Source organism: Colossoma macropomum, unplaced genomic scaffold (genome assembly GCF_904425465.1).
Source record: "Colossoma macropomum unplaced genomic scaffold, Colossoma_macropomum, whole genome shotgun sequence".
In the NCBI taxonomy this organism is placed as follows: Eukaryota; Metazoa; Chordata; class Actinopteri; order Characiformes; family Serrasalmidae; genus Colossoma; species Colossoma macropomum.
This window is the reverse complement of record NW_023494795.1, coordinates 9,293,155-9,308,528: the sequence shown is the minus strand read 5'-3', so window position 1 is coordinate 9,308,528 and position 15,374 is coordinate 9,293,155. Positions and strand designations below refer to the sequence as shown.

The 15,374-nt window shown below is 42.5% G+C and overlaps 1 protein-coding gene across 3 annotated transcripts in view; it reads left to right on the top strand.

The window, feature by feature from the left end:
- Window positions 1–15,374, top strand: part of epha7 (eph receptor A7) — a 116,519-nt gene that overhangs the window by 33,133 nt on the left and 68,012 nt on the right. For all 3 annotated transcript variants that reach the window (XM_036581371.1, XM_036581370.1, XM_036581369.1), the window contains exon 5: window positions 10,071–10,406. In XM_036581371.1, the coding sequence (XP_036437264.1) occupies window positions 10,071–10,406 (336 nt within the window). The remainder of the gene's footprint in view (window positions 1–10,070; window positions 10,407–15,374) is intronic.

Sequence of the window (15,374 nt, the reverse complement as noted above, 5' to 3'; positions counted from 1 at the left end):
TCTCTTCTCTTCTCTTTTCTTCTCTTCTCTTCTCTTCTCTTCTCTTCTTGTTTTTCCTCTTCTCTTCTCTTCTCTTCTCTTCTCTTCTTGTTTTTCCTCTTCTCTTCTCTTCTCTTCTCTTCTCTTCTCTTCTCTTTTCTTCTTGTTTTTCCTCTTCTCTTCTCTTTTTCTCTTTTTGCTTTTTCCTCTTCTCTTCTCTTCTCTTCTCTTCTCTTCTTGTTTTTACTCTTCTCTTCTCTTCTCTTCTCTTCTCTTCTCTTCTTGTTTTTACTCCTCTCTCTCTTCACTTCACTTTTCTCTTCCTCTTTTTCTTTCTGTTTCTTTTACTCTTCTCTTCTCATCTCTTCTTGTTTTTACTCTTTTCTTTTCTCACATTTTTTCTCTTCTCTTCTCTTCTCTTCTCTTCTCTTCTCTTCTCTTCTCTTCTCTTCTCTTCTCTTCTCTTTGTCTTTTTCCTTTCCCTTCTGTCCTCTTCAGTTTTCTCCTCTATTCTCTTCTTATTTCTTATTTTATCTCCTCATCTCCTCTGCTCTCTTCTGTTTTTTCCTCTTTTTTATACTTTTTTCCCTTTTCTCACATTCTCTTCTCCACTTCTCTCCCTCCCACTTTCATTTGTAATGGCAAGTGCAGCAATTACACGCCAGCCATTGATGACTTGTTTACACAAGCAGAATGAGAGAGAGAGAGAGAGAGAGAGAGAGGGAAATGCTGGTTTGTTGATAGGAGGGGTTCACATGCCTCTTAATCCTCCACAAAACAGGTTTATTCATGAAGATTTTCCCTCCATGCGCTTAAATAAAAAGAGGATAAACATGAAATAGTGAAAAAGAGAGGTGGAGAGAAGAAAACAGCTGAGAGAGAGAAAGGAGAGATGGTTTAGAGGAGAAGTTCAGCCTCCTTAGACTGAAACACTCTCAACCTTGATTCTACATTGAAATTCAGTGACAAATTTAACAAGCACTCCCCCGAGACACTTGTCTTTTTGAGTCATGCTAGGTGGGCTGTAGAAAAAAACAAAACAAAACAAAACAAAACAAGCAACAAACAAAATAACGCTCAGAACAAGCTCGCTCCTGATCACACTGTGATGGTGTGCATTGCTTAGAAAAATCGAAGCTTTAGTGTAAGGAATGGGCCAAAGATTCAGCTGATCAACAGCCTGATTTAGCGGAGGCTACTCAAACCGCTCTCCCTCTCTCTCTCTCACTTACCCTTTGTTTTTTCTCTTTATTTTCTTCAAGCCCACGCCCGGAACATTTTCCACCCACATGCCAGCTTCGTTTGTGACTGAAATCAAAAGACAGGAACACATTGTAAGCAGTTTTATCTAATTGTTACCCGCTATACCAAATAAGTAGGAACGTGGGAAAGCCTCTTTCTCCTTCTCTCTCGCTCTTTGTGTGCAACAGATCCCTCGCTCGCCCGATCATGGCTGGACTGTGGTTTCCGTGCCTGGCTATGAAAACAGCCACTTTGCTTCTTTTGTGGATCAAGGGCAAAACACACGTGCCAGACAGGGCGGGAAACCATCTCTTCTCCTTTCTTCCAGTGGCTTCTGCTGTGTTAAAGCGATAGTTCAGTGAAAGTTTGTGCATTACTTCCATATTTTTGTCCCTCATATTACTCCAAATCTCTCAATCTGCTTCCTCAGTTTTGCCCTAAAACATAGCAAATAGCACATCTATGTAGCTAATTATGTAGGTTATACCCACCAGTTAGCATTGTGCAAACTGCATGTATGGTCACTGTGCCTCAGTGTCCAGTTGAGAAGTAATCTCAAATAGACATGCTTATGTGGTTTCTGATACTGTATGGCATATTGTTATCTATAAACATGGACACAAGAACAGACAGAGTTCAGCTGCCGCTGCTACTGTTTTTAGATGCATAGCTAGACGTGGGAATCGGTGATGATTGGCAAGTAATCCATTGAAGATGTTGGGAAAAAGAACTAATAGCAAACTAGAGAGGGATAATTTACCTTTTAACACCTTGCTACACCTTGCCCCACCCAGAGATTGGACTCTTGGGATCAAGCTTGTGATCTCCTGATGATAGGGCCAATGCTTTTTGCGCCACTCAGGAGCTCACAAACTACTCTTTTTGGCCTACACTTTAATACAGTAACTCTGTATACCACATCAAATATTTGGAGATGGTTTAGAGGTATTAAAAAAGAAGATACCCAACCCTATGGCCCAGGCTTATAGCCAAATACATTTACTTTTACTTCTGTCCACATCCTGCCAAATCCTACCAGTGAAAGATGTTGACAATACGCTTTATTGCACAAAGGTTTAATGTACAATTTGTCTGTCACAAGAGTAAGAGATTTAAAATCCCGCCCATTAGCTTGAACCGTTTGCTGCGGAGCCTGAACCTCTAAATTGCGTCAGTTCAGAAAGTTACGTGCCGCGTTACAGTGCGCTCTCGAAAAGTTTTATCTTAATTATCTCTGGATTAAGTTATTGTGGCCGTGTGAATTGTCTGGGATGAAGATTTTCTTTGGGGGATTTAGAGCCGTGGGAGCCTCGCCGGTAATTGGAGGCGAAATTTACATCTGCTGAATAAACATCCAGATAGACAGCTTTTTAAATGAACGTGTGTAAGCCTAAAGAACCTTAGGCCTTAGACAAACAGACACGCGCAAACACACACACAGGCACGCAAACACCATTCTTCAGAACACGGATTAAGAAGCAGCGCAATAAAATTCAGATTGTGGGACCGAAAAGGCAGACGACTGAGATTCTCCGGCAGCGCGCAAAGGGAAAGGCATGCCATTGTTCAAATGAAGAAAAAAAAACACATAAACAACATTAAAGCTGTTCAGAAATATCTTTTGTGGGTGTGTATTTTGGCTCGGCGCCAAATAATCCCGCCGGCACGACACACATTTTCCCCCCTTAGTCTCCAGCAGCACTGTGAGCTAATGGGATATATCGGGAGGCCTCTGTTCCATTTGATGGGTTGAGAAGTTGGGGGGGAGATTATTTATTTATTTTTCAACCTGGATGGGAAGAAGGGAGCTGATGACAGGTTTTACAGACAACATCAATCATGCAACAGCTGTGCACAGAAGCTGGCACTATGCAGGGTCTCTAAAGGGCAGAGAGAGAGAGAGAGAGAGAGAGAGAGAGAGAGAGAGAGAGATGGTGGGGAGAGAGGATAGAGGGAGTTAGAGAGAGAATTACAATGAGCGAGAGAGAGAAAGAGAGAGAAGTGGATGAGTGAATGAGAGAATTAGGGAGTAGAGAGACAGTGGGAATGAAATCTAGAGAAAAGAGCATGAAAGAAGAGTGTGAGAGTGACAGACAGTGGGGAAGAGAGAGATAAAGTGAGAGTGGGACAGAAAGGAGAGAAGGGGAAGAGAGAGTGAGAAAGAGAGAAAGTGAGAGAGAGACAGACACAGAGAGGAACAAAAGAATTAGACAGTAGGGAGAGAGAGGGAAAGAAAGAGAGTGAGAGTGATATAGAGGAAGAGAGAGACAGTTATAGAGTGAGAAAGAGGGAGAGAGGAAGAATGGAGAGTTATGAGAGAGAGAAGTGTATAGAGAGAAACAAAGTGAGATAGAGGGAGAGAGAAGGAAAGAAAGAGAGAAAAAAGAGGGAAGAGAGAGATGATCAAGTGAGAGAGAGGGAAAAAAAGGAGAGAGAGGGTAAAAGACATAGAGAGAAAAGAAGAGAGCCCAGAGGAGAAGGTGAGAGAGTGAAAGAGGGGGAAGAGAGTTAAAGAGAGAGAAGTGGAAGAAAGAAATAAAGTGGGACAGAGAGGCAAAGTGCAAAAAAGAGGGAATAAGAAAGAGAGAGAATAGAATGAAGAGGGGGCTGAGGAGGAGAAAGTTAGAGAGAAAGAAGAAAGAGTTAAAGTGAGGGAGAGAAAGGAGAGAGAGAGAGAGAGAGAGAGAGAGAGGGAGAGAGGAGAGAGAGAGCATCTATTGTTAGTATTGTTAGTATTATCACTATTAATATTAGCCATTCCTTTCATTGCTTTGGCAGCAGTTGTTAATTACAGTTCATGCCAACAAAGCCGTATGAATCTGAATCGGAATTTCAGTCTGAATCAGAGAGAGTATTTGGGGGGGCACCTTCAGCCCCCACTTTCCCTCCGCTATTGAACTGGCCACTGAAACTAGTTGACTTGTCCTCGATACTTCCACCTTGCCAGCAGTTGCTATGGGACAGCAGCCCAGCTTCAGCCTCTCTGTCCTATTTTCCCTCTGGCACCGTAGCAGAGAGGCCAGAGTTCAGACGCCACCTTTAGTAGATTAGGGATTACTGCCTGCTTGATTTTCAGTGCCATTCGAAGGGAACTGGCCAGCTTTCCCTGCTTAGCCATGCTTAATTAGTGACTTGACTTCTAATAGGCGGAGCAGGGCCGGGACAGCCAAGCCCAGCTCTGAACAGCATTCCAGAGTTAAGCCTTAAGTCTAGGCACAGCACACACGCAGAACCCACCGCCCCCCCCTCCACACACACACACACACACACACACACACACACACACATACTCACTCAGGATCAGCAGTTGACCTAATTAACATTCTGCCACTAGAAAGCACAGGGCAAAAAAGTATGAGCCTCTAGCGAGATCGTCTTCCTTCAAGAATAGTCTTCATCTTAAAAATAAAGCTCTCTAAATGGCTCTTGGCTTGTGCGTATGGTTCTAGAAAAAAGCTTTAAATGGTGTGGAACCACTTCTTTAGGTTCTTTGAAGTTTAAAAAGGTCCTTCATGCTTGTATATCTTTTTTACAAAAACAGTTCTTTGAAGAAACATTCATTAAAAGGTTTAACATTAAAAGGGCCATTAATTCCGCAATTGATGTTGTTTGTTATGTTATGTAATATTCTGTAGCGCAGCACTGCATCCTGTTTTGCTTTTGTCCATCAGTGTTCTCTCACTACAATACCCAGCATGCACTAGACCGGGGTTAGCCACATGCTGCTCTGGAGCCACATGCAGCTCTTTTGCTGCCCTTTGTGGCTCCACAGCAAAAGTAGATGTTTAGGTAAAAATAAAATAGTCCTCCTTTGCAGTTAAATAAAGCTCTGCTGATCATTCTAACACAGTTTTAACAATAAATGGTCCTAAATGCTGGAGCTAATGTAGCTTATATCTGCTAATTCACCAACCTTTAACCCTGAAAACTGGGGCACGGACTCAAAACAGTCTCGCCTAGCTAGTAGCTAATAAAAAAGGCAAAGGTGACAAGCTTGACATCGTAACACTAGCAGAACACTTTTAGGTTGCTATATAAACCTCTTTTCAAAAAAGGTTCTATATAGAACCATATCCAGCACGTTCTCCATAAATCTGATGAATCCTTTCACCATGCAAAGAACACTTTGAACATGTAGAGGGTTCTTTGAGTGTTACAGTCATATATAGAACCATTTTCTTTACGGAAGAATCCTTGAAGAACCATCTTTTTTAAGAGTGTAATCATGATAGCAGCTTAGTGACAGGTTCTTTAATGGCTTTCCTCCAAAGAGCCCCTTTTTTAGTAGTAGAGAAAGAACGTGTGGTCTGGAGAGAGGTAAATACATGTTTATGAATAGGAAAAAAAGAAAAAATGCTCTTTGACCTTCTCAAAGGATCGGTAGTATTCTTAGTGTTTCTCTACTTCTAACACCCCTTTCTGACCATTTCCATGGTAGCAGAGAGATTACTGCGTTTTTGTGTGTGTGTGTGTGTGTGTGTGTGTGTGTGTGTGTGTGTGTGTGTGTTTAAGCACATCCTGAATCCTTGGCGCGGCGTGGTGTTTGGTACAGAATGCGTAATTCATGGCTCTTCAGCACCATCAGAAATCACAGGTTCACTCAGCCTCACTCCTCCAGAATCAACCTAACAGCACCCTGTAGTGACACACACACACACACACACACACACATACACACTCACACATGCTCACACAGTCACACAGACACTCAAGCAGTGCGTGATTGAGACATCACAGCCTGCAAAGGCAATGGAAGATTAATCCGTGAAATGAAAGTTCTGTGTGAGGAGAGAGAGAGAGAGAGAGAGAGAGAGAGAGAGAGAGAGAGAGAGAGAGAGGAAGAAAGAATATGAGAGAAAGGGAAAGGGGGTGAAAGAGGAGGGAGAGAAAAGAGGGCAAGAAAGATTTATCAAGAGAGAAAAGGGAGAGAGAGGAAGGAGAGGAGGGAAGAGAGAGAGTGAAAGAGGGAAAGGAGAACACATTGAGAGAGAAGAGAGAGAGGGAGAAAGAAATAGAGGGAGAAGAGAGGGAGAAAGAAATGGGGAGAAGGAGAAAAGGAGAGATGAGGAAGAGAAGATGGAGAAAAAGATAGAGAAAGAGAGGAGAGGAAATGGACAAGAGAGAGAGAAACAAGGGAGAGAGAGGAGGAGAGTAAAGATGGGGAGAGAGAGAAAGAAGGTGAGAGAGACAGACAGAAAGAGAGGAGATGGGGGAGTGAGGGGAAGGAAAGGGGAGAGAGAAGGAGAGATGTGGAGGAGAAGAGGAAGAGAGACAAACAGAGAGAGAGAGAGAGAGAGGATGGGAAAGGATCAAGAGAGGCGAGGAGAGGGGAGAGAGAAATAAAGTTAGAAAAAGAGAAAGAAGGGGAGAAGAGGAGAGAGGAGATATGGGGAGAAAGTGGATCGAGAGAGAGGAGAAAGATGAGCAAAAGAGAGTTAGAGAGAGAGAAGTTGGGAGAGAGAGAGAGAGAGAGAGAGAGAGAGAGAGAGAGAATTCAAACAAGTAGGCAGTGCTTTGCATTGTTGAACATGTGAGCAGAGCAGGAGAAGAAAGAAGAAAGAGCTAACCAGGAAGCTGCCAAGACCGGATAGGAAGTAGGAAGCCAGGGGGCTTTGAGTCTTCCACATATGGCCACGGCTCCTTTGTGTACTTTAGTCTGACCGCATGTTTTCATTAGCCACGAATTGCAAAATGAATCACTTATTAAACGGATCTAACCGCAGGCGACTGTATTATCACTTGCCTGGATTAACTCTATCTGTGCGATTTCGCAGGGAGATGCTGAAGTGGCTCTTGAATCAGCTACGTGTTAGTTGTTTATTTATAGGCAATCAGTCCCTTCATCTTTGCCACTCCAGATCCAAAAGGAAGGTGGCTGCACAACCAGAGCCATTTCTGTTATCATTACAGGTAACCATGGAGATGCAAGATAAACACGTCCCGGGAGGTGAAGTGTTTGTGTGTGTCTCCAACAGACAATGAAGTAGGAAGGACATCATTAGCATCTGTAGGTGAGGTTGTGAGAGAGAGCGAGAGAGATGCAAAAAGAGTTAGACATACCCCTCCCCTCTACGCTTGCCACAGGTGGCCCTTTCATCTTATCCCATCATGCATTTTCCCCTCTCTCTTCTCCTTATGAATATGGAAGGCTGTATTTGTATGTATAAGAGAGAGAGAGAGAGAGAGAGAGAGAGAGGAGAGAGAGAGCTTGTGTGCGCCATTAGTCTTAATGAGGGGCACACTTTAAGTGCCGTATTGTCCGGCCCCATCATTCTGCAGACTGCTTTTTGCCCTCATACATATGGATACTGTTTTGGTAGTAAATGTGTCAGGTTTCAGGGCCCAGCCACCTGCCTGAGGGGTGGTTTGGAACAAGACATACCGCTAGAGCTAGTGTGAGTTTGCATTGAGGCCTGTACATCCAAAAAGACCTGATTCCGATCTGACTTCTGCCGAAACTAAGCCCAATATTTGTGCTTTGGTAGATACTTCAGCCACACAAATAAATTGAAGTAACTATACTGGTAAGATATGTAAGTTTGCCTAATTGAGATACGGATTAACTGACGTTTGGGGGAAGGACCATGATTTAAACCCCACCCTTTTCCAATCTGACACCCTACAAATTACCAGTTTTACAAGTTTTCACAATCCCCTACCACCACCCCATCTCCTCCCTGTTCCTCAGCTCTACCATCTACCCTTCTGGTATTCTAGCTCCAAGCAGAAGCCACCCAGAACTCCAGCCCAGGTTCTCAGAGTGCCCACACTTTAATCACTATTTACCCCCACACAATGCATGGTCTGAACCTGCAACTTGCTTGTTTATCCATATTTTAGTGAAAGCTTGTAGTTGAAAAAGTGGCTTGGTAGCTTGCGTTCTTTTTCTGCTTTGAAGAAATGGTCCACACCATAGATGTTTAATCCACTTCAACATCAGTGAAGGGCAATGGCTGTTAAAGCTAGGCCTTCAGTTATGGCCATTCTTAAAAAATGTGGGATTTCTAATACTATGTTAGTGCTAATCTTCCTGGAACACATGCTGTTTTTAGATTAAACACAGACATTTGATTACATATCGCTGCTGTTGGGACAAAATCTCATATCTCCATTTTTGTCATTTTTACGTTTTTGACATAATTTGAAAATACCAGTTGCCCTTTACGTTGTTTGTAAATTTCAGGATGAATGGGCTAAAAGAAATGGCCAAAAATGACTTGGAAAAATGTCTGGTTCCATTGACTTCCATCCAAAGTAAAGAAGGTTTTTTCCTTCCCCTGTAAAGTTATAATTTTGGAGATAGGAGGTTTTGTTTTGAACTGTGATATGTTATATTTGGAGCTTGTAACATACCTTGTATGTAGTAAGACTTTCAGTAGTGGTCTTGACGTAGAGCTGCCACTGCTGTTTGGCATTTAGCATAACAGCTAGCTGAAACCTGAATATGAGATATCTAGAACTTCCAGAAGGCCTAGATACGTTTTTTTTTTTCTTACAAAATTGGTCCCACCTGTTGTAACTCAAACATAATTTGTTGATTCCGTTGTCACTTTCATAATTAGGTTGGTAATTTATATAACGTCCAGCTAACCAAACTACGCTTGCTCTGCTGTATCTTGCTAGATAACATGGAGAAAAAAAAAATACATAAATAAATGGTTGGACAGTTTTCTATTGTGTGTTTCATAATTTTTTTACAACCACAAGCTTAACATGAAGTATGAGTATTACTACAATATTTTCATAGGTTCAATACAAGCAGTGTGATTCTACAGACAATTTTACTCCCAGAATTCTCTAGAGGCCTAAAAGGCCCTCAGGGTTCTTCACTGGAAAACAACTGGTAGATAATGACTGTTTATTTCACCTCTACAAAAATGGCATAAACAGAGCACGGTGGTTGAAAATAGCTGTAAGATATTAAATTTAAGTCCATTAATAAATGCCTTGGTTAGCGACCTACTCATTCTGGACATCCCTACTCCTCAACTGACCATAAATCAAGCATTAATAAAGAGGATACAGAACAGGCCGTGAAACAACTCGAACAACATTATGGTGATAGAATCATGGGTCTGTTGGCTGTGGGAGGATAACGGAGGATGAGTGTAAGTCATTTTTTTATGAGATGTGCTTGGGTGTCTGGTATTGCACGGGATAAAGAGATGACGCTTTGTTTTCCCTTTTGAGGGCAGCTGGTTATTGTATCCCATTTGAGTCCGTCATGGCCACTGCTGTTAACTCCATAACTCACTTTCAATTCCCACTCATAAATTTTGGTTTCGATTTAGACTCCTCGTCTCGCCGTCTGTCAAAAACATAAACTTTTACTGCTCTACTCTCTCCTAATCGTTACACGAGAAGCTCGTTAGCCCTTCCGTCTGCTAATTAATACACCTACTCAGCCAAGAGTTTGGGCGGAAAAGGAAGATGGTGTTATCGGTAAAAGTGTTTTTTATTATTTTTTTTTCCATGTCTTCTCCCTAAAAGTGAATCCTGAAGCTCGTTATTGAGTTGTTCCACCGCCGTGTCTCTTCCCGGTCTGTTCTGACCTTGGCAGCTCTCAAGTCCGACTCCCCCTGCATTCTGGAACATCTTGGAGTATCTGGGTTACAGTATAATTGCGTGTCAGTATTTGCCAGGGGGCTGGATTCTGCAGGTCCCCATGGCAGGTTAATACAGCAGGAGAGAGAGGAGAGGAATAATCCAGTGAGAGTACCCAGTGTCACTGTCAGTCTTCTTGTCGTGTGGTTACATAACTCTTCTCTCTTCTCTCTTTTTTCTTCATCCTCTCCTATCTTTGTCTGTCTCCCTCTCTTTCTTTCTCCATCTCTCTTTCCTTTCTGCAGGGCCCCCTTCAGCTCCTCAGAACCTGGTCTACAACATCAACCAGACCACCGTCACTTTAGAGTGGAGCCCGCCGGCCGACGCTGGAGGCCGCAACGATGTCACCTACCGGATTATCTGCCGACGTTGCAGTTGGGAGCCAGAGGAGTGCGTCCCGTGCGGCGGAAACGTGGCTTTCACGCCGCAGCAGAGCGGCCTGACTGATACCTACGTCACCATCAGTGAACTGCTGGCCCACGCCAACTACACCTTTGAAGTAGAGGCTGTCAACGGCGTCTCAGACCTGAGTCGCACCCAGAGACTCTTCGCCGCCGTTAGCATCGCTACCAGTCAGGCCGGTAAGAGATCGCTTGTTACTTTAAGCCTTTTCCATAACAGAGAAATCTGGAGAGATGTAAAGGCTGTCTTTACGTAGTGAAACCTGTATGCATCATTATTTGCTTACATGAAACTAAATTTTACTTGTGGTCCTTTTGTGAAACCTTCTGAAACTTACTTGTCAGCTGTTGTGAATATATTGCAAGCACCTTTTCTAGAGGTAGATGGTACGATGGTACGTCTGGAGTTTAGAACCTTGATCAACTGTAAGATACACGTCAGTTTACAAAACCAGTTTCATGAAATAATCAAAACCCCAATGATGATGTCAAATGATGTATTTCCCCTTTGACACATCATGGACAAGATGATTATTAAATTGTGGTCTCTTGGATGGTTGCAAAATAGGTCCTACTGATTAGCTCAAGATTGGTGAGCAGAATCACTTCCTTTAGTCACTAGCTAGCCAGACAGCTGGCTTTAGCGTGACAGCTGTTGAACATCTGCTTGTGTTAGCATTTGTTCTGCGTTTTTAGCCTGCTGTTTTTTGCGGCTTACGTAGAATGATTCAATGTATTGCTGCTGTCGGAACAAAACCTTGTATCTCCAAAATGGCAACTTTACAGGAGAAGGAAAAAACCTGCTTTACTTTTAATGTAAGTCAATGGAACCGTAATTTTGGGCCAATCATTTCTTTTGTTCCAATCATCATGAAATTTACACGCAATGTAAAGGCCAACAAGTATTTACAAACTATGTCAAAAAGTGGAGATACAAGGTTTTGTTCCAACAGTAGCGATATGAGAAATACTAGCTACTAATGTAGCTAGTGGAATAGTAGAACATGATGCATTTAGCTTTAAATATTTTTTAATTACTTCATTTAGCTGTGCACTGCAACTTAGAAATAATTGTGTGAAAAATTCATCATGTGAAGCTTTTTCAGTATATGTTTCAGAAGAATTTGTCGGTATAGTTTTGGCCAGCAGCAATTGATGACCTGTCTTGGATGTATCAGTGCCAGGAGCATTCATGACCCTGGTCAGGATAAGTGGCTAGCGGAAGTGAGTGAGTGAGTCTAGTCCAGTAACAGTCTGGAAAACAGGCCTATTAAGTCTGAGATCACATTGCAGAGTTAACTAGTGCTTAGTCACGTCTCTAGAGCCAGAGCCTTGTGAAATGTTTGACCAGAATCAAATTAGTTAAGGGGTCAGGCCTCCTTCCAGCCTGAGGAATCCTCCACCACATGACTTACGGCTCCGTTCACAACCCTGTCATGTCATGTGGAAATTTTCAATATTTAAAGACATGCTCCGATATGATGGCATGGCATTTGTAATTGAGTGTAGTGGTTTGCGCTCATGCGGCGACTCTTTCGGTTTCCTTGATTTTTGCTGTGTTGCTTGGCTGGACGGCCCTCTCATTGCGAGACCGTGTAATTTCGAGCCAGTGTTTTTGCCGTGCTGTACTTACCTCGGTGGGAATAATTTGACAAATTATTTGCCAGCAATTTTCCTACAGCTCATAATTTGCGGTTGCAGATTCTCAGACGGCATGGTTAGCAATGGAGTATGATAAATAATAAAAGTCACGCAAGGATTCCCTCTATTCTTTTTTTTTCTTTTTTTACATTGGAACCACGTGAAACCTTGTAAGAGCGTTTAATGTGACAGGTTGACATTTCTGTCAGGTGTTTGATGAAGATTTGACAGTTTTTCACACATTTATTCCGACAAACGAAACCGGTGATAAAGCAGTGGAGTTTTGCACATGCTGTAGTAACATTATTAACCCAGCAAGCAAGACTCTCTGGTGGCGGGAAGCAGTGCGTGTCGTTCTTTCCACCTCTCTCTCTCTCTCTTTTTCTCTTTCTTTCTCTCTCTCCTTCATCCCCCCAGGAGAATTGGTCGTATTTAACTGCTGTATCGCTGTCTGCACATGCCTGAGAAAAGACGTACTAGACCTCTTTTTTTAATGAACTATTTTTATGGGTCTTCCAAACAAGATTTCTCTTTCATGCTCAAGCACCCATGAAATACAATTTGCCGTAAAGTGCATACTGACTGCGGTCATTAATAGGGGTTAGCTGAGTCTGATAGTCTTGGTGTTTTAGTGTAAGTACAATGCAAGTACATTCACCCATAGAGCCCCACACATTTGGCTACATGAGATTCTTGAAAGCTATTTTCTTACAACTTGAGATGCTTTGCATTGCTATACATAAGAAAACGTTTCAAGTGCTACAATTTAGCACTTAGGAAACTGCCCAACATTGCTTCTAAAAAGTGTTTTTAAACAGTATCATGATGTAAAATGTCTAAATGTTAGGTTTATTTTGTAAAATGTTCAGATAACACAGTTTCCCCACAAGCGTGCTCTGTTAGCACTCCATTATCTTTGGTGTGCAAAAGGGAGGAAACCCACACCAGCAGGAGCAAAGCTGAAAGCAGATTATTTATTACCTAAAGGTGTTATTTAGTATGTGACTTAATTCAGTCACTTAATTCTAAACAGTTATATAGGTTAAAGATAGCAAAGGCAGTAGAAATGAGCTTCTAAATGTAAATATGTCTTTAGGCCAACTTGCTTTTTTCAGAAGGCAAACTTTTTTAAGAAGGCTCATTCATTGCTGGCTTTACATATTGCATCAAGTTAAACAACTACACTGTTACCCTGCATTCACACTGACAGCGACGCAATGCGACAAAGTGGTCGGTGGTCATTCATATTCAACGAGAACTGGCAACTTCCAGCAACAGGAGGTGGCGTGAACATTGCCGACGCAAAGTGGGTGAAGTCGGCGATGCAACAAAGTTGAGTGCAGTTAAACTTTATGCAAATGAGGAGCGAAGCGATGTGGCGATTACCAATAGGAATTGAGCATCGAGCAGCATAGTACACACTTTAACTCCGCCACTGTAAAACGGTGTGCTCCTTTTTGGTTCCTAGATAATTGTTCCTACTAGAGGTGGAATAATGGTGGTGGTGCTTTCACCGCAAATACACAGTAATCTCAAAGACCAAATACTATTTTCCTCACAAACTGACTGCACAGACAGGGATCAAATAAAAATAAGCACACAAGTGATTTCTCACCAGGATTTTTGTTTCTAGCAGGAAGGCATCTGATTTGTGTTTGGCATCAGTGAAACCATGGCAACCAATGTTCTGCTCAAGTTCAGAAACGCCCACAGGTGATGAGCAATCAGCGATTTGGGCTGACAAGAGGCCAAAAGTCACTGCCGGTGTGAACGCAGGGTTAAACTCTTAATTTACGAACATTTCAAAACATTCCATAATGCTGGTATTACCTGATGGACTATGACTACCATAGACACAAAAACCTGTTACACTGTTCACATGACTACAACTAAGGCAGTGGCCTAGCCAGCTGGAAAATGTTGGTTGATGTTGCACACACCAAGTAATGGAAATAGTACACAAATTATATCACTGATAATCGGGTGGTGAAGCTACATAGGTGCATAGAACATTCTTACACTATAATCTGTTTTGTATTCACACAGGGTTCGTTTGTCCTAGCGCTTTGTACAGCCCTGCATCGGGTGGTTCTTTGTAAAAAAACGACAAATATAATGAGGTCTCAGATCTCAGATACGATGTTGCAGCCATGCTCATCCTTTGTCCTTTGAAAAGGCGAAGGAGACGATAAGTGCTGGCAGACAGAAGGATGAAGGAGGGATGGACGGATGCAGGGATGAAGCGGAGGAGATGAGGGAGTGATGATGTATGTTCAGTGACAGGGATCGTGACAGAGACACACAGCGGAGCGAGAGACTGCAAGGGCATGCGGACAGAGAGACAGTGTGTGTAAGAGAGAGAGAGAGAGAGAGACCTTGATCTCAGCCAGAGCCACTTGTAATTATGCCTGGCTTGCTGACAAGAGACAATTACTCCAGCAACCCTGTGCAATATAGAATCATTAGTTATTGTCAGATTGAGGAAACCGTATCCATAAAGCCATGTTTGCTTATTTCTTGACGGATAGCTACCTCCTTACGCCGGGGGTTGTCACAATACCAGACTTCTGGCTACTGATATAATGTGTATCACAACACTCGATATCAAAATTATACTTTGCTGAAAAGTAAACCAGATAATCACCCAGTGTTTATGCAGAAAACTATTCAGGTTTTTGTTAAAATCAGCCATGAGAGGCCATACGTTACTGCGATTGTATCACAGGAAGGGTGTTGTTAGGCATGATGCAAAGCCTAAGTCATATAACGGTGAACACATGATGACACAGCACTGTTTAATGCAATAATTTTCGCTTTATAAGTACTTTTTGGTCACCAAATTACCGCCGCAAGTCTTATGTACCACCAATCCAGTGGCGTTCACGTTCTCGTGCTGGGGCATGAATCTCAAATGGCTCGCTGCTCCCTACATAGTGCACTATGTAGAAATTTAAATCCTGGATCCTGCTCCTGAACGGTACAAAATATAGCTAAGAAATAGTCATTTGGGACTCGGACACATCCATACACGATAAATAATGATTTGGCTGTAGAGGCTAGAATTTCTAAACTTTCCTAGCTAGCGCACTATTTAGGGGGTACAGAGGCATTTGGGATTCAGCCTGGGTTTGACGCTACTTCTGACTGAAACACGGACATGTTGTTTACCATGTTGTAATATTGAAAAATTCTTGAACTTTTGATACTTCATGCAGCAGAGCTTTGCGCATCCCCTGCGCATCCATTTTCAGTCCAAATAAACAGGCCACTACCAAAGCCTGGAACAAGAAAGAAGACATCAGCGTACGAATTCAGAAATTCACCTTCACCGATTGGGCACTGCATGCATTTCTGATACAGCGGTTCAGCCGTGAATGCAGGCTGATGGTAATCAGCACAATGTGCTCCTTGTTTTGGGTTGAAATAGAGGAATTTAACCCTGTCTGGCCACCCTCAATTCCCTGCTCACTGAAGCCTCCCAATCTCAATTTTATCCCTGGGTTGCCA